The sequence below is a fragment of the Dichomitus squalens genome (genome assembly GCF_000275845.1).
Source record: "Dichomitus squalens LYAD-421 SS1 unplaced genomic scaffold DICSQscaffold_7, whole genome shotgun sequence".
Lineage (NCBI taxonomy): Eukaryota > Fungi > Basidiomycota > Agaricomycetes > Polyporales > Polyporaceae > Dichomitus > Dichomitus squalens.
Window position 1 is genome coordinate 447,907 of NW_006766889.1, and position 18,115 is coordinate 466,021.

An 18,115-nucleotide genomic window follows, 5' to 3' on the forward strand; every position below is an offset into this window, starting at 1 on the left:
AGCCCGCCGTGGACGGCGTCACTGTCACGCCCAATATAAAACTCGAATATTCAACTTGTCCAAATTGTCGAGTTGTCCAGAGCTGGCTAGTGCGAACACCACCGACGCTGTAGGTGCGACCCTGCGGAATCCTAGAGCAACGCCAGTGTCACGAGAGGATCTGGAGCAAAGAGAATTCGAGAGCTCACCCTGAAGTTCGTCGATAGAAGGGCAGCGCGCCGATACATTGCTGTTGCCGGGGCTCTCCTGTCGGATCATGCGGGGAAAAATGGTGCGAGTCAATGGGCGGAGACCCCTTGTGAGTCTCCTGGGGCGCAGCCGTTGACAAGATTCTTCTGCATCAATGCATGTGGCGTAAGACATTGACATGCCAGTCATTCTTCCCTGTCCACGGATGCGGCCAGTGTGATGGGCGACGCTGGCTGTTCCAGTGGCTAGGGGATTTTCTGGACAGAGTGGGCAGGTACACGTCGCCCACCGCGCATCTTTGTCGTCTATCAGATGGAAGAGCGGTATCAGGAATAGTCAGTAGAGGTTTCGAGGTTCACCTAAGGTTCGGCCAGGCGCCACGGTGATAGACGTAAGTATGCACTTACTCGGGCTCTGATGATGAAACCAGAGATATCACCCCTCCGTTCCTGTCTTCGGCACCTTGGGGGTTTCGTAGAAGTGCGGCTAGATGCGGACGTGCGACGACCGCACAAGAATGTGCGCCACCCGAGCGTTGAACGGCCGCGCTGGCATTTGGGGCTGGCGAAAGCTGCGCCGATGCCCTCGCAGCTCGTGCGTGCTATGCGTTGTCACTGTCGCCGACGTCAGTGGCGAACGCAGGCTTCGGGCGGCAATTGGGCGTCCCCGATGGCGATGTAAATCACTGCGACTGCTCCGATGTGACATCGCCTGTAAAATTGGCGCGGGGGTGGGGTAGCACTGGAGGACTGCTTCCGGGGGCGGTCCCTGTGTCATTGCGTTAGCACGCTGCGAGATATCATCACACACTCACTGGACCCGAGCCGGAGCCGTGCCCTTTACCCGCCTCCCCCCCGTACCCTCGATGCCGACCAACGTTCGCCCGGGATGCCCAGACGCCTTCGAAGTGCGCCAACTCAATACACGACCCTCGGGCGCGAGTGGATTTACCCAAGAGGCTGCGGATGTGCTCCGTCTTGACACAAGCACGGAAGTTGTTTCATCAATTAACAGGACGTTTCTTCGCCGCACAGACGGTGTGTGCCATGCCCCCCGCGTCCGTCGGCGGAGCCTGGACGCGGTCTCAGCAGGAGGGAAAGATAGGTCGCGTAATAGGTGTTTGCAATCGCAGAGGGGGAGATGTTCCCCTTACGCTATCTGGATTGCGTTTGCTTCGCTGGCAATAGTGTTCTTGGTCAGCGAAGACCGCATTCGAATATGCGGGGTGCAGTGTCGTCGACGCCACAATCCAGAGCAACCCAGGATAAGATATCGGTGGGCGCGGGAGCATTGGCCGCGGCGCGACTGTATGCACATCCAAGTGGAGCCTCCGCCGGACCTCGGTGACAGGTTTACGACATGGGCGAGTGGATGACTCTGGCTTGAGGACTGTGGGCGGGTCCGGCGCCTGCGGAAGGTGCGTCTGAATGAGGTAGTGCTCTCGCTATTCTAAGCGTACGTACCCACAGCCTTCACTTCCGTGATACGCATGCGTTGGCTTCCCACCGCAGGCATTGGTGGTCCCAACGCTGACGCGGGGAGTCGCTCCGGACATCTTCTTCCCTGTGGGGCGCATCTATTCCTGCGAGCGGAGTACTCTGTGTTCTGTGAACGGTTCGGTGCAGTGCCCTGGTTACGGGCTATCGGACGCGAGATATCGCATGGGTTGTACCACGGGTAGAAGTGAGAGAATCCATCGCTTGCCATTCCGAAGGTTGGAGAAGTCGCCCCGTCACGGCGACCCCTTGTTCATGAATTGAAAAACGGTGTCGCCGGTCGACTGGTATGAAGGTGTGAATATCGATGCTGTTAGACTTTTCAGGACTACTGGGAATGCAGCTGTGGATTATATGAATGTGATGTATACAGGAATATAATGGACCGTACTAGGACATACCGATTCAACGTTGTGACAGCCTGCGACACCGTCGATATTGTTGAGTTCGCAGGGTGCTTCTCGTGCATCCATGAGATGACTAATTCATATAGATTCCATCAGTCGATTTGCGGAAATGACTGTGGTCATCTTGATTCAGCAGTCGACAATGCTTGGGGCTTCGGGCACGGGGTGGGTCGTGCAGGGTTGCAAGGACTCATTTTCTCGAAGCGAGCGCGAGTATCGACATGCGGAATGATTACATCTGTCGGGAATGGGGACTGTCCAAGTCTAACCCGCTTGAATCTGAAGCGGACACCTTGGTTCCTGCGCTCATATCCCCGCGTGGAGTGACGGCAATGTCGACTGCGATGTGGCCGCGGTCTCCGGCGAGATGTCTGTAACAAAACGCGGAAAACTCGTGTAAGCCGCGGTCGCCGTTCTGGTTGTCGGCATCTCCCGTATCATCGGCTGCATGCGAGGGCTGATGGAGGTAATGGTCGTTTCCGAGTGCCTGCGAGACTGCGGGTGGTTGAAATGCGAACAGTGATTATCTGGTTGTCCTACACGGCTCGGGTGGTCATCAATCTGCGAGGCCTCAACGACGCTAACTTGGCTGTGGAAGGGGCAGGACGCTCAGAACTAGTGGATTGATTCACTCAGTAAGCAGAGAACGTCCCCACGTACCCGTCATTAGAAACGAGGGCACCTCCTTGTGGCGACCTTGATGCGCTATGTGCCTCTTCTTCATACGACACGGGAAATTATCGTAGTCGTCCTGAAAAGGAGGCAGAAAATCCAACACAAGCCAGCCACAATAGGAATCTTGCGACTGAGCCGTCCTTGACTCGCCGTGAAGATGGGGACCGACGAAAAGACGTAATGTACATTGCAATATCTTTGAGATGCCTGCTTGGCAACAGTGTCGTTCAAACTCGCTCCGACGGTCACGGTCATTTCGTGATTGGTCGCCTTTATACCAATGTATCCACTGCGGTAAGTACATACCTGGTACGCGAGAACGAAGCCAGGACGAGCCCCCTCAACCGCCTGTGAGTCGGCAAGGGATTGAGCGTTCGAATATTGAGTTTGGCTGGCGGTATCCGACCGGGAGGTGGCTTCGATGGCCAAACGTCTTGTCGAACTGCTCTACGTTTAGACCGGTGCAACATGGCGGCAACTTGAACGATATTCTGGGTCTTCTGTGCTCGGTTTCTGGTGAAGCTTTGAAGTTTGAGGATAGTGGTCCGAGTTCGACGCATCACATATTTGTCGGACCGAAATGCCGAGTCACGGGAAACGGTGGGTCACAGTATCTGAGCGTGACCCGTGACTGAGTCGTGCTCAGCTACAGTACTGAGTGACCCCGCCCAAAAAGCGCGTCTTGCTCCATAACGACCACCTGCCAATCCAGCGCACTTGCCGTGCTCATGTGTAGTTTGCTTCGTAGCTGCAGCATTCTTTGTCCTCAGCAAGCAGTCTTGATCTATGTTGTGCTGGAAGCCAGACACGCGACTGCTACCGTAACTTCGTTCCCCACTAGCGAAGTCGAGGTACGCCGCGCTATGCTTCAGGACAGGGACTACTGCTGTCAGGAGGGGCGAAAAGGCCGACCTGGGAGTCCGCAGATACCTACAGTATGGCTGGCACACCTCCCCATGCCCGGCACGCGGTAGACATTCCAGGACGGTCGCGGAGCGCATCCAACGTGCAGAACGCATGCATGCAAGCACGACATGACGTCGTCGATGAGCATCTGCCATTGTGACCCCTTCGAAGCACTTGCACGCAGCATTCATGTCTCTTGTAGGTCCACCGCGTCCGATCGTCCCGCCCGGATCCTATGTGCTCGCGATCGCACACTAGAACCTAGTGCCAGTCTCCGGACTTGGAGATGGCTGGCAACGGTGCGCACATTACACACTCTCCAAACGTGCCCCTTCACTTTCGCGCTTCGTTCATTCAGCAGACACCCTACAGAAGCGCATTCTAGGTTAGATGAACGTAAGAGCGTCTGGACACTTCATCTGCGCTGCGGCACCTGAGTTCTCCTTCGTTTCCCCTTGGCATAAACTGAGGCCGCGTGTTGGTTGCGGTCCTATCCCGCCGTACAGGGCGCTACAAGCAATTACAGATGGGTTCTTCGCAACAGCCGGTCCACAAGCCTATTCAAATGAAAGAACCCCGCTGGCGTCCCGTCGCTCGTGTGCCGCAGTGCTGCAGTCAGCTCCGAGAAGGGCCGACAAAGTAGCATAGCAGCGTATCGAAAGTGAGTAACAGACTACTCGATCGTCCGTCCGCGCTCTGGGCTCTGCAGCACCCCCCATCTTCCCAGGCCGCCCGTCGCGCATCAGGTTCCCACTCTCATCCCCACGCAGGCCTGCATTTGTCCAAGTCCGATCTGGCCTTTGGCCTGTGACTGCACTGGCCAATTCTATCGCAACGATCTGCATATGCCTTTCCCTGGCCGCCTGAGATCTCCTGCCTCCTGCAGCAGCCCTGCAACGTGTGGGATAGCCCTGGGTCAGTCAGCCCCGGCTGGCACGCTAGCCAGCCGCCGGTGCCAAGACCTGCTGCAGCCAGCAGCCAGCAGCCAACAGCCTCCGCGCGCGATCTCCGCCTCGCCTCGCCTCCCCCTGGGGATCCCATCCGCGTATCGGTATCGACACGTCCCCCCACACCATCAGACACAGTGTCGTAGAACGTCGACGAACGCTCCCGAAGCGTCCTGCAAGCAAGCCCGTGCCCACTGCTATCGTCTCACATGTCCACCGGCACCAGGCGTGCTGCACGGGCTTGGGTGCCAGCTTCCCGCGCCATCGCCTGCCTCGTGCCCTTCCTCGCCGGAGAACATCCGCGGGGGAGAGACAGCCCCTGTGCGTCTTCGCGATCATCTCTCCGCTCGTCTTTGCTTTGGGCTCGCAAATGACCCCTCGCTTCCTTCGTTCGAGGATGCTGTGATGGATGCGAGTCTCGCAGAACGCTCCGGACAAGCACTACGTACTACGGGGCGGATCCTCCCCCTCCTGATGGCCTGAGCAGTGCGTATCCGAGCCGTACCGTCTTGACAGCATCCCCCTGGCGGCAATCGATGGCGTTCTCTATCGAAGACAGACGTATGCGCCGCGACGTCGATCCTTGCACCGTCTCCGGCTCGCCATCCGCCATGCATACATTCATCTTCAACCTCGATGTCCGCGAATGCCGTGCTCTGCTTGCCCCAGGGCCCGCGAAGGAAAGCAAGCCGCGCACTCCAGCTCCGACCTGGGTCGGAGGTTCCGACCACAATGTTCCTACGCCAACGTTTTCCTGGGTGCGCGTTCATTAGTACAGCTCGGCTCCCGATCGACGAGTCGAGCTCAAGATCCGTCGACCACGTCATAGCAGCGTATGTATGCGTACACTTCCACACGAATTTGGCCTCAGCGCGCCATCTAGTCGGACATCGGATTCGACGCCGCTCGGACGCCTTCACAGGTCTCACTGCAGTCAAAGCATATGAAAGTTTCCAAAGGCGGCTTTGCCAATCCGGGGCTGGGTGTGTTATGTATGCGACTACGACAACAGTTACATAACAAACATGGATGGATGCGCGAGATTTGACATGGGAGGGGGGGGGGCGTTGCTAGTAATGCTTAGCCGAGGCGTGCATGCGAAGGGGGGGAAGGGGAGGGATGACTTGCGAACGAGAACAGTGATGCAGAATGTGACTTGATGGACGACTTGGGGGGAGAAGGGGGCGGTGAATGATGAGTGCAGGGAAGCCTTAGTGTACAACACGATGGTCCGCTGGTTGCATGTGGAGGTCAAAGCGGCAGTATACGAATAAGCAACGACGTCGTCGTCGTCGTCGTCGATGGGTCGGCGGCATGGGCTTGGAGAAACAAATATGAAAGCGAAAGCAGAGTGATGGTGATGCATGATGCGGGTGGTGGTACAGATGGGAGGGGGGCGTGTGCGTGTGTCGCAGCATACCGCAACGGCGAATGGGCAGACCAAGCTCGAGCGGGGGTTCGTCATGGGCAAGGCGACGGGCGGGGTGACGGGTGGAGGTATAGTGAGTTGGGATGTGTGGCGACGATGACGACGTCTGTCGGTAATAAGGAGGAATACGATTAGCGGTCCTGAGCACAATGGAGGTAAGCCTGTTGGGTCGAGCCCGCCTGCGACGACGCTGCGACTCACCATAGCCGGGGGTATATCGACGCGCGCGGGTAACATCGGGCGCATAAGCGGGGATCAACAAGCAACAGCGGGGCGCAGAGGGGTCCATCTCCAGAAACGGCCAACACCGACTCCTACGACGGCGCCGGGCCAAAATTCGCGATCCAGAAGTCCTGGTCCTCCTTCGTCGGCCGCGTCAGGCCCACAAAAAAGCTGTCGCCCTGGAGCAAGTCGACCCTGCGCATGCCCGTCCTATGCTCCGCGACGCTCCTCAGGCTCTCCGCGCACCGCCGCTTGTACGCCTCCTCGCAGCGCGGCATCTCCCCGCGCGGGATGTACTCCTTGCGGTCCTGCCGCGTCGTCACCTGGTACAGGTCGTCCGACAGCGCCTGGAACACGTCCTTGACGAGCAGCGGCCCGCCGTCCGCCCGGCGCACCGTTACGCTCCACCCCGCGAACTTCGGGTAGCGGATGCTCATCTCCGTGAGCTGCGCGCCGCCGGGCGCGGCCTCGCACACCTTGCGGAGCAGGTACTCGTCGACCTTGTGCTGCGGGAGCTTGCCGCCGTACGGGCGCGTGTCGCGGATGGCGATGAGCTCGACGGGCTTGGCGGCGTCGAACTCGACGCGGAGCGTGCGCTCGCTGCGGTACGTGTCGAACGGGCAGAGCTGCCAGTGCAGCCGCGTCTGGTGGACGGGGACGGAGGGGCCCTGCGGCGGGGCTGGCGTGGGCGCCGCGGATCGTGGTACGCCTGATGGATGGGACGCAGAGCGTGTGTGAGGCGTGCACGCAGGAGGGGCGAGGTGGTCAAGGTCAGTATACACGTGCGCATGCATCACCCACGGCATGCGGCAGCGATCGTGCCGGATCCGGGGGCGGGAAGCGAAGAGAAGCGGAGGGACGTACTGTGCTTGAGTATCGACTTGGGCGGGCGCGCGGACACAGGGGTGGGCGAGACCAGGCCCTGCATGACCTGCACGGGCGTCGGGTGGTGCGCGGAGGACGCGCGCTGGGGCCGCGGCTTGAAGATCTCGGGCGAGGGCGTGAACGTCTCGCGGCAGAGCGACTTCTCGAGGTCGGACGTCATGACGTGCCACGCGGGGCTGCGTATCTCGTACTGGGGCGTCTCCGCACGCACCGAGGGCGGCGGCCTCGAGTACGGGGTGACGGGCCTCTTCCAGGGGGCGGGGGACGAGGCGGGGGTGCTGGGGTTGCTGGAGGAGGAGACGGAGCTGCCGCTGTCGGACGACGCCCAGCTCTCGGCGAAGGCGGGCGGGAGGGCGTGCGGGGACATGGGCGAGGTCGGGAGGCGGTCTCCCTCCCCGAGCTCTGGCAGGGGCAGCGGCTTGTGCTTGGGAGCCTGGGGCGTGGAGTCGAAACTCTTGGACATGAGCTTCTTCCACATCGTGCTGCTCGTGGGTGGTGGGAGGCGATGAGAGTCGATTCGATCACGATGTTCGGGGAGGGAGACGGGCTATCGTTGGAGCCAGTGCGGGGAGTTCGGGGAGGGCAGGTAGGCCCAGGGGATCGGCGTGAGTGGGGGATCGCTGCGCAGGGAACGGGTGAGCTGTGGTCTCTTGTACGGGGAGGCGAGATGTGGGGGCGGAGGAGGGGCGAGAGATGGCAGAGCTGGAGATGGCGGGGCGAGGGAGGCGTACTCACTATCAGGTCGTGGCAGGTGGAGGCGTCGTGGACGATGGGCCCCAGCCTGCTGGCTGCCTGCGCAGATATGGACCGAGAGGCCCCCCACAGGGAAGCGCTTGATGCCAGCGGGGAGAGCAGAGCAAGAGCAGAGCAAGAGCACTATCCCTCCCTCTCCTTTGCCTCGCCCCGCACACGAGGCAGCCCATCCCATCTCCATATCCGGCAGGCGGTCCGCATCCACCTCCACCCACGTGACCCCTTTCCTGTTTTCCCCTGTTGATCGCTATGGGTCCAGCCCGTCCTCATTCCATCGTGCTCTTTGCGACCCATGCTCTGCACTCGACATACATGCCCACAATCGTCGCCTCGACTTTGGGAGTTGATTGTGTGACCGAGGCCTCCTCATCAGCCTCACGCGGCTCCGCGCGTTGCCCTCCGTTCATTCGCCTTCATCGTTATCAGACCGAGTCCCTTCTCAGGCGCTCACAAGTCAACATACATGCAGATGCCTCCACACAGCCGGTCGCAATCACGGAGTAGCTCCCGGTTCGCGGTGCGGTCATGAAACTCTAAGTATCCCCCCGCGTTCGACACCGGAAGCGCCCACCACAAGCATCCCAGGGAGGACAGCCATAGCCTCTACTTCCTGCTATGGACGTCACTTGGGCGTACACGGCCTCCGTCCTCAACATCCCCATTCCTCAACCCGGCTACGACCACCCCCGCAAGAATACACCCGGGGCACTGCGCCACGTCGCCACAACTCCCACAGCGCCCACATACCCCCATCCATGACTGGCAAGTCGCGACGAAAAGAAGCCCTCGCGACCTGCCTAATCCGCACACCTCGTCCTAGCATGGCGTTCTGGGACTTTCCTTCCCCGTCGCGGGCGGTGTCTCGCGCACCAGGATCGCGTCGATAACGTCCGATGGCCCCCGAGATAGAAGCCTACGTTCCTAGGCCGCGCTGCTACATATGCTCGGAAACATACACGCTTTTTGCGGTCTGAACAGAGCCTCGTCTCGTCCTCACGTCCAATACTCCCTTCAATCCACAATCCACACAACCCCGGAGTCGGACCAGCCGCGGCTCCTTATCATAGACACACATACACATACAGGCCCGCAGCCCGCAACGTTGACAGCAGCGGTCGCCGACGCTGTCATTGCATTACAGCATCAGTCGCAGGAGAAGCATGAAAGCCGGCCGCGCAACCCGGCCGCCGCGTCCGCGGAGCAGCACCGTCTCGTACGCGCCCGTGCGCCGGACGCGGATGCCGCGCCGCAGGAGCGAAGAAGAGGCGGAGGCCCAGTACCGCGGGGAGAAGAAGCTCGGCGAGCCGGGTCTCCTGGACGCCTGGCTCGCCGCGCGCCTGAGCCAAATGCCTACAACGCAAACCCAGCTGCGCGGCGCGGAGCGCCCGGACGAGGACGGATACGAAGACGAAGGCGGAGGCGGAAAGGGAAGGTGGGGGGACGAGGTCCATTGCACGGTGCAGGTGCAGTGCATCAAGGTGAGCCGCAGGTCTCGGTCGATCCCTGTTCCGAACCTCCCCCCTCCCCCGGAGCCTTCCAAGGTTCACAGAAACGAGAAGGGGGGGAGGGGGAGGCAGGTCAACAGCCCTGCCCAGGCCGTGCGTGCTGCTGTACAAGCTTCGAACCGGATGTGGCTGACGGGCGCTCCCTTGTTTTGCGCAACTCCCATCCCACCGTATGGCGTATTGGAATTGGGATCTGGCGACAGGCCCCAAACGACCCGGACAGCATCTTCAGTGACCCGGACACGTTCGTCCTGCACCTCACCACCAGTTCCCCCCTCTCAAGCACGAGACGGCCAATACAGACCACAACAGGCGCCGAACGGCGCCTCGGGGGAACTGATGGGAGCGACAGATGGCGGCGAATCGAGCTGGGCACGTACGCAGGGCACCCAGAGAGCCTCGACGCGCCGCCGTGGACGAGGCTGCTGCCCGCCGGGCAGGTGGTCGAGTTTCGCGAGAGCGCCGCTGGGTTGGCCGAGCTCCTCGCGCGTGCGGCGCCATGGAATTGCGAAGACGCGATGACGGTGAGTCCGCCCGGACGCGTCATGCCACCGGCGCTCGACTCGGAGGGGAAGACGCGAGCTGACGTGCGAGCTTCGCCTGCCTTCGCGGGCATTGTCCTATGTAGCCTTTGCTGCAGTCACTGGGCGCGGTGAGCCTGAAAGACGACTGGGAGTCTGGTTGATTGCCTGGAGGCGGAGACAGGAAAAGCGTCTGGGACCGGCAGGCCCTCTGCGAGTCCGACACCGGACAGCCGCGTGTTGCGACTGCGTGGGCACGGAGAGGGGAGGCATACTTAGAGTCCTAGGACGAGGCTGGGCCGGTGGAAGGAGACGCTGAGGGCTATCGTGCAGGGTCACGCTCGGTGATGTGGCGTGGAGAAGGAGGAAGCGTGAGGCGGGGGCACATGAGCGTCGTAGAAAAGGTCGCTTCTGATGTGGAACGTTGGACGAGAGTAGCTGTATGATAAGCGAGTAAACTGCATTGAATACCCCGCTTCCCCAGTGCACAAAGTAGGAAATCCAGAACGGCTTCATTGTGGTATGAAGCGACGAGAGCAGTATCCCAGGAGACATGCACGAAAAGGACGGGGCCTAGACAGATGAGAAGGAGGTAGAGAGATCTGAGCAGTGATCATCCAAGGCGTGGCCTGCGAGGCGCTGCATGCCTGAATTCTAGATGGTGAAAGAAGGGGTCGTAGTCGGGAATTGGGCCGCACATACCAGAATTGTCGTCCGGGAAGGGCTCGCCACCTAATGTAAAGACGACCCCACGCAGAGGGAAGGCCGGAGTGGTCGGAGAACCCTATGATCGAGCACAGACATCAGCCACGCGTGCCTTGCACGCACCTGGCGGAGTAAGCAGAGGCTGGGTAAGCGACAAACCGTACGTGCTGCGCGGTGTGAATGCAAATCTACCGCTGAGAACAGAACGAAGGACTGCACTTGCAGACGCTGCGGCGCGACGGAAGAAGCAATAGAGATAGAAGGCGATGTGCGATGAAGGACGGCTTGGGAACATCGGGCAAAGAGCTGCTTGAACTGGTCTTGAGATTCCGTCTATGTTCAAATAACAACTCCACAGGCGAACGGAACTTGAGGGTATCAGAGTGAAATAGGTAAGACTAGTTAGGTCGTCAACGCAATTTGTGCCTTCATGTCAGCGCTGCCAAGAGGCAGGGACGTAGTTTGCAACGAAAGCCTAGCTCTACTTGGCCAGCACGAACCATAGCAACAAGGAGGGCGCAGCAAAGCACAATGATCCGCGGCACAAAATTCGAAGCGTTAGAATCGCAGAGACGGACTCGAATGGCAGACATGGGCATGGAAGCAGGAAGACAGTGGTGGTTGGACGGCAAGTTGCTCGACGCTGAGGCTCGTCGGACGCAGCAACCAGGGTCCAGGGCGCAGTCAACAAGCGCCGAGTCATCGCGCCGGAGAAAGCCGAAAGAGACACTGAGGCCTCTCACGTGACAAGAAAGTTTCTGGAGGGGATTTTGGTGTCGCCGCCGTCGTGCCCGTCGTTCTGCTCGTCGTTCTCGGTGTCTTGCCTCGGCCGCTCCCTTGCTTCCTTCTATCCGGCGGGCCATCTTCTGCCATGGCTACTCACGCCCTCTTTGAGACTTCCTCCGGCTATGCAATCTTCGAGGTCAAGCTGCACGATGTTGTCGGTGCACTGGACAAAGCCGTACAGGCTTCCATCGACGACTTCTCAAAATTCAACAAGATGGTATCCCTGGTTAGCTTCGCGCCTTTCCAAAATGCCGCGCATGCGTTGGAGAATATGAACGACCTCTCAGAAAGTATGTCTCAATAAATCCCTGCGCTCCTAGATGGAGCTTGACTTGCCGCAGACACCATTCACCCTTACCTCCGCGACATTCTTGAGCTCAACCTCGCCAAGCCGAAGAAGGGCTCCTCGGTTGTCCTTGCGGTCAACTCGGCCCTCGCGCCGGTGCTCAAAGAGCAAATGGGCATCAACTGCTCCTCAAAGGAGGTCGCGACGGACATTCTGCGCGGCATCCGCGAGCACGCCCCGAGGCTGCTGAAGGGCTTGCAGGACACAGACATCACCAAGGCGCAGCTCGGTTTGGGTCACGCGTACTCCCGCGCGAAGCTGAAGTTCAACGTGAACCGGATCGACAACATGATCATCCAGGCTATTGCCCTCCTGGACCAGCTCGACAAGGACGTGAACCTGTTCTCGATGCGGGTGCGCGAGTGGTACGGGTACCACTTCCCCGAGCTCGTGAAGATCGTCCCGGATAACTACCAGTACGCGCGCGTCGCGCAGTTCATCGGCGCGAAGGAGACCCTGAACGAGGAAAAGCTGCCGGACCTAGCTGCGCTGTTGGACGACGACGAGACGAAAGCGCAGAACGTCTTGGATGCGGCGCGGGGGTCTATGGGTGTGGAGCTCTCGGAGTTCGATATTCTCAACGTCGGCATGTTCGCAACTCGTGTTGTGTCCCTCGCGGAGTACCGCAAGTCGTTGCAGGCATACCTCCACGAGAAGATGAACGACGTCGCACCCAGTCTCACTGCTCTACTTGGTGATCGTATCGGGGCGCGTCTCATCAGCCATGCAGGAAGCCTGACGAACCTGAGCAAGTACCCCGCTTCGACTGTTCAAATCCTCGGCGCCGAGAAGGCACTGTTCCGTGCTCTCAAAACAAAGGGGAACACGCCCAAGGTACGTCTGCCTTTCAGTAGTACTGAGCTTTCTTCTAACATCCCGCAGTACGGTCTCATCTACCACTCATCGTTCATCGGCCGTGCAGGCCCCAAGTTTAAGGGCCGCATTTCGAGGTTCCTCGCAAACAAGTGCTCAATAGCAGCGCGGATAGACTGCTACACCGGTTAGTCTTTACCCAGCTATTCTGCTGTATTCCCTATTCTCATACCATCTGGCAGACACCCCGACTGCGAAATTCGGCGAGGCCCTCCGGCAGCAGGTCGAGGAGCGCCTCAATTTTTTCGAGACGGGCGAGCCGCCATCGAAGAACGCAGACGCGATGCGCAAGGTGTTCGAGTCGCTCGCGCTCGACGTGGACGAGGACGAGGAGTCGGATGAGGAGGATGCGATGGAGGTCGATGGCGCCAAGGCCAAGGCCAAGGCAAAGTCGAAGAAGGAGAAGGGCAAGGGCAAAGACAAGGCGGGGGACGCACTGCCGTTTGCCAACGTGGAGGTGACTCCGAAGAAGAAGGACAAGAAGGACAAGAAGCGGAAGAGTGACGAGGCAGGCATGGACTTGGACAAGGAGAGCGACGACAGCGCGCCCAAGAAGAAGGTGAAGCTGAGCAAAGAGGAGAAGAAGGCGCTGAAGAAGGAGAAGAAGAAGGAGCGCAAGGAGAAGGAGGCCATGGAGGTGAGTATCGACTCCGCGCTCTGCCCATCTGCTACATGCATGTGGTGTACGCTTTCACGGAGGGTGCTGACTCTGAACGTCTTAACACAGGGTGGCGAGTCGAGGAAGGACAAGAAGGACAAGAAAGACAAGAAAGATAAGAAGGACAAGAAGGAGAAGAAAAGCAAGGATTGATCCCTTTGTTTTCTCTCCCGTCTCCTTTCCTCTCTTCTCGTCGATGCTATCGCGGCTCTTGTCCTCTGTTTGTACTCTTTCTTGTGCTATCTATCTCTCCTCTGTTTCTCTACCTCAAAACACATACGCCGTTCGAAATTTGGTATGCTATATGCACGGGACACTGCCGCTAGATGCGTGTACAAACGCTAATCGGTGATACTATGAGCCGACTCCACTAATGCTAGTGCAACTTGTCAGTGAGATGCTAATGCTACAGGCGCTCGCGCGCATTAGGCGTGGAGGAGTGTCGCGTGGGTATACATGAGGGGTCGTCAACATCAGCATGAGGAAAAGTAAACAGGTATGTACGCGAAGTCGTAAGTGTATAGTCGTAGCATTGATATATCGTACCATCGACATCGGGGTTGCGCCCGATAGCAGAAGAATGAGCACTCATTGGATGAAGGAAGATCATTAATCGGAGGCGAGGGCAGCCTGGAACACGATGACGTTCGCCTGGCAGCCGGACACGACCAGCGCGGTCGTGACGTCGCCCACGGTCCGCTTCACCTCGCTCCCAACGCCCCCGTGCTCCTCCATGATCGCCTTCAGCTCCGCATGGTGGTTCTCGACCGCGAGTCGGCGTGAGCGCCCTGCGAGCACGAGCAGCCTACTGTGCTCCTCGACGGCCGTCTCAGACATCTTGAGTGCGTTCTCGATGATGTAGTGCAGCGGGTTGGGGGTCGATACCTCGACGAACTTCATGCGTGAGAGAGCGGGGGCGAGCGACGGGTCTGAGGGGCGGGTGTAACGTGCCCAGGCGATGTTGTCTGCCGTCTCGGACTGGAGGCGGGTCTGCGTCGTCGCGTGGCCGTATACTGTGTCCGGGAAGACCTGCAATCACATTCGAGACGATATGTCAGGAACCACTTTCTCCGAGACTGCCCCGTACTACAGACAGATCGTCTGCAGGGATCGACGTCGAAACGAAGATAAGGAGAGAAAGGAAGACTCACGGAAGCGATTGTCGCCAAGTTCTGGTGGTGCGCACCTGCGTCACCCGACCCATCCCTCTCTCCCTCGCCCAACACAGGCGACTTCTCCGTCGACACCCTTTCCCCAAGCCCGACCCCAAGTCCCTGCCCGTCAGCCGCCTTCGTCACGCGGACGACCGTCGCGCTGATCTTCGGGTTTGCGCACAGCTGGACCGCAAACTCGAGCGCGAGCCTGTCGTCCGGCCCGCCAAAGAACGGCACGAACAGTCGATGCGCGCCGCCGCGCGACACCTTCGCGACACCGCCGGGGGTGTGCCTGTCGACGAAGAGCGCGACGTCCGTACGCGCGGAACCGAAGAGCGCGCGCACAAAGTGCGAGTGCGAGATGGACGCGTCGCGCTCCTCGGCGCCCGCGGCGGTCGCACGGAAGAGCGCCTCGAACGGGTTCTGCATGTGAGTCGTCACGCGCGGGGTGGGCATCGGGGTCGCGTTGGCGGTGTGTTCTGCGGCGGGCGCGGGGTGGTGGTCGTTCGCGGCGGTGTGGTGGTGTGGGGGTAGCCAGGGGACCATGATGAGGTGCGAGTCGTTGCGGCGCGCCTGCTCGGAGACCGTCGCGCCGAGGTCCTCGAAGGGGACGATCGAGAGCGAGCTGCTGACGGGGGCACCGTGGAGTGCGCTGAAGGTCGTGAAGATGTCGAGGAGTGGATCTGTGGCCATAAGGGAGTCGATATTGGAGCCCTTCATGACGGCGGATGTACGGTCGGATAGCTCGATGAGGCGGATGGCGTCGATGGACACTGGTGTCGATCCGACCTCTGGCGGAGGCGACACGCCCTTTCCATCGAGATCTGCGCTGCTGTCCGTTGGTGGCGTCCGTTCGGCGTACGGGGGCGGGGGCGGTAGGATGAGTTGGGTAACCGCCATCATACCGGGCAAATGCTCGATCTTATCGAGGACAACTGTGAATCGAGACTTCCCCTCGTCATCTCTAGATTGACTCGTGCCCTCCAAACGAGGGATATCACCATTACCGCCTTGTGCATCAGCGCTATTGAAGTTGGCACCTGTCGCAGCAGCACGGACGCGTATCTCGGGCGGGTACAGAATCGTTACCGCGGGCGTGGTCATGAACGTGAGGAGAAGTGCCTCCAATACGAACATGGAAAAGACGCGTTGAGAGAGAATACCAGCGGACAGGCCGACGTTGAGGACAATAAGTTCCACAAGACTGACAGAGGGTGAGTTCCTCCACGATGTAGTGACGGGATAACAACTCACCCCTTGCAACTCATCAGCGAACCGATGGTACCGGCCTCGCGCCAGGTAAAACCAGAGAATCTTGCAGCGAGGGTACACCCGGTGAACTTGCCGAAGTACGCCAGCGCGCAAATTGCGATTGTGTATGCCCAAGTGATGCCTACAATGGCAATGGGCGCGTTTTAGTACCGTCACGGTGACCATGAACGCTGAGGCGCATACCATTGTTGAGCAGACCCAAGTCGGTGGACAGACCTGACAGCGTGAAGTACTAGACAGCCCATCAGTTCTGCATGCATGAGGAAGACAAGGTTACTCACAAGTGGCAGGAAGATGATAGAGACCATGTCTTCCAACTTCTCGGTAAGGGCGATCGCCAGTCCGCCCTCACGCGGAACGATGATCCCAGCAAGGAAAGCGCCAAAGATAGCGTGAACCTGGTCATATGGATCAGCACCGCTTCCTTTCATAGACGGAGTTGGAAACGCACGCCGATAATATCGGTGAAGAACGCGGACCCGAAGAGGAGAAGTATCGTCACGGTCATGAAGAACATCGTTGGTCCATCTCGGATCGAGCCGGTGCGGCGGGCGAGCCAGTAAAGGACGCGCTTGACGAAGAAGAGCAGGAATAGCGTCCAGCCAACGCAGACTAGGAGGATCCAGAGGGCCTCGAGGCCCGACCCGGCGTTGACGAGGGCGACCGAGAGTGCTAGGAGCGTCCAGCCGATAATGTCGTTGCCGACTCCAGCGGAGAGCACGACGATTCCAACTGTCGTATCGAGCAGCTTGAGCTCGGTTAGGATACGGCAGAGAACGGGGAACGCGGTGATGGAATATGCCACGCCCGTGAACAGCATGAAATTGGTGAACTTCACGCTCTGGTCAATGAATGTATGATAGAGAGGGACTGCAAGCGCAGATCCAAGACCTGGAGATTTGCTGATGTTAGCTGCGAAAGCATGGGGAGGGTAGCTGTGAATGTAGCATACCAAAGGGGAGACACATCCCAGCCATGGCCACAGTGACGGAGAGCCGAGCATTCCGCTTGATGACAGCGGCGTCGATTTCAAGTCCAACGAGGAACAGGAAGAGACAGAGACCAATGTTCGCCACGAGCGACAGGAATGGACGGGAGTCGGTAGGAAAGATGTGTTGAGTAAAGCCGGGTATACGACCGAACGCAGTGGGTCCTTGGATCATGGTCTGAGACGGCTTATTGCTACTGCAAGGACGGAAACAACACGCACCAAGCAGGATACCTCCAATGACTTCAGCAATCACCCTAGGCTGTCTTATCTTGCGCAGAACGAGAGAGAGCAGCTGAGTAGTTAGGACGATGACACCTGCCTCAGCATCTTCAGTATCCCCGCGTGCTAGGTCTATGGCGATCGGAGATTCTTACCAACTTGAATGATCCACAAGCGCAGTGGATCGTTAATGTTGATTGCAGTGGGATCTTGACCACTCAGCAACCCGCCCTGATCGATGAGCGGTGTCAATATCGTTTCTTGCATCTAGTCGAGACATGAGGCTCACCTGTTCCTGGACTGCCCTCTTGTGCAAGACAAGTCGCGAAACGTCGAGCATCGCTTTCGACAATTCAGGCATCGTGAATACTGGTCGAAGCACAAGAGCAATGCACGACTGTTCTGGGTGGTTCGTAATGTGGACACGAGAAGCCCACGAATGATTATGTAGTCCGATAGGAAGTGCGGCCTATTTTCAGCCAAAGCTTGCGAGGGTGGAGAATGGATGTGGTGCGCAGAGCAAGATGTCCACCATTCGCCGATGGTGTAGAGCGTTCGCCGAGAGATGTGGCGAGGATGTACGGGCCAAGTCGAGTTGGGCGAGGTCCTGGCCCAAGCCCCACAACTTGAGTCTCAGCCACAGCCGAGCGATCCTGCTCCCTCGGCTATCGGCCCGATCATTCAGCTTCCTCCACCTTTGTCTTGCGGCCACTCACCGCGTTTTGGGCCCTCCTGGTTCACGGGCGAGTTGCTGCGAATAGATGTGTACTCAGAGTCTGGTTGGAGGCGTAACTAACAGGCAATTCACGCTCTAAACAAATCAGAATACCTGTGAATAATGCACTTGCCGAGATGAGGTTGCAGTTCAAGTAGATGGTCTGGTCGAAGGTTCAAGTAGACGGTCAATTTCAGGCTGGATCAGGCGACCTGTTCGATGGTATAGACCCGTCCTGAATATCAGCTAAATCATCATATATTTCAATTCGTTATCCCATATTCCTAGAATAGAAGTTACGACGAAAATGCATATTATGATAGCTATTACGGCGACATCATATCGTAAATACGGAAATCCTACAGTACTAGTGATATCGCAAGTCCATCGTGGGCCATCGATTCGCATGCTCGCAGTCTTACACCCTACTTCATACTGCTCATTCCAGTGACAGTTAAGAC

General features: G+C 58.8%; 4 protein-coding genes across 4 annotated transcripts; 2 read left to right on the forward strand and 2 right to left on the reverse strand.

The window, feature by feature from the left end:
• The first annotated feature begins 4,063 nt into the window (after positions 1-4,063).
• DICSQDRAFT_134708 (uncharacterized protein) lies at positions 4,064-5,534 on the forward strand. Its single transcript, XM_007363767.1, has one exon. The coding sequence runs from the start codon at positions 4,519-4,521 to the stop codon at positions 5,101-5,103; it is 585 nt and encodes a 194-aa protein (XP_007363829.1). The 5' UTR covers positions 4,064-4,518; the 3' UTR covers positions 5,104-5,534.
• Positions 5,535-6,363: 829 nt separating this feature from the next.
• On the reverse strand, positions 6,364-7,634 carry DICSQDRAFT_125778 (uncharacterized protein; the record flags this gene model as incomplete). The annotated part of the gene is made up of 2 exons (XM_007363768.1): positions 6,364-6,980; positions 7,136-7,634. The coding sequence occupies 2 exons, from the start codon at positions 7,632-7,634 to the stop codon at positions 6,364-6,366; spliced, it is 1,116 nt and encodes a 371-aa protein (XP_007363830.1).
• A 453-nt stretch (positions 7,635-8,087) lies between these two features.
• On the forward strand, positions 8,088-10,099 carry DICSQDRAFT_160497 (uncharacterized protein; the record flags this gene model as incomplete). The annotated part of the gene is made up of 3 exons (XM_007363769.1): positions 8,088-9,387; positions 9,618-9,938; positions 10,055-10,099. The coding sequence occupies exons 1-3, from the start codon at positions 9,070-9,072 to the stop codon at positions 10,097-10,099; spliced, it is 684 nt and encodes a 227-aa protein (XP_007363831.1). The 5' UTR covers positions 8,088-9,069.
• A 1,355-nt stretch (positions 10,100-11,454) lies between these two features.
• Positions 11,455-17,714, reverse strand: DICSQDRAFT_102420 (uncharacterized protein). The gene is made up of 14 exons (XM_007363770.1): positions 17,229-17,714; positions 17,095-17,170; positions 16,940-17,035; positions 16,682-16,882; positions 16,181-16,620; positions 16,011-16,127; positions 15,913-15,961; positions 15,712-15,850; positions 14,455-15,661; positions 13,371-14,332; positions 12,828-13,280; positions 12,655-12,772; positions 11,768-12,606; positions 11,455-11,716 (listed from the first exon to the last, which is right to left on the reverse strand). The coding sequence occupies exons 1-10, from the start codon at positions 17,298-17,300 to the stop codon at positions 13,913-13,915; spliced, it is 2,817 nt and encodes a 938-aa protein (XP_007363832.1). The 5' UTR covers positions 17,301-17,714; the 3' UTR covers positions 11,455-11,716; positions 11,768-12,606; positions 12,655-12,772; positions 12,828-13,280; positions 13,371-13,912.
• Between the last annotated feature and the right edge of the window lie 401 nt (positions 17,715-18,115).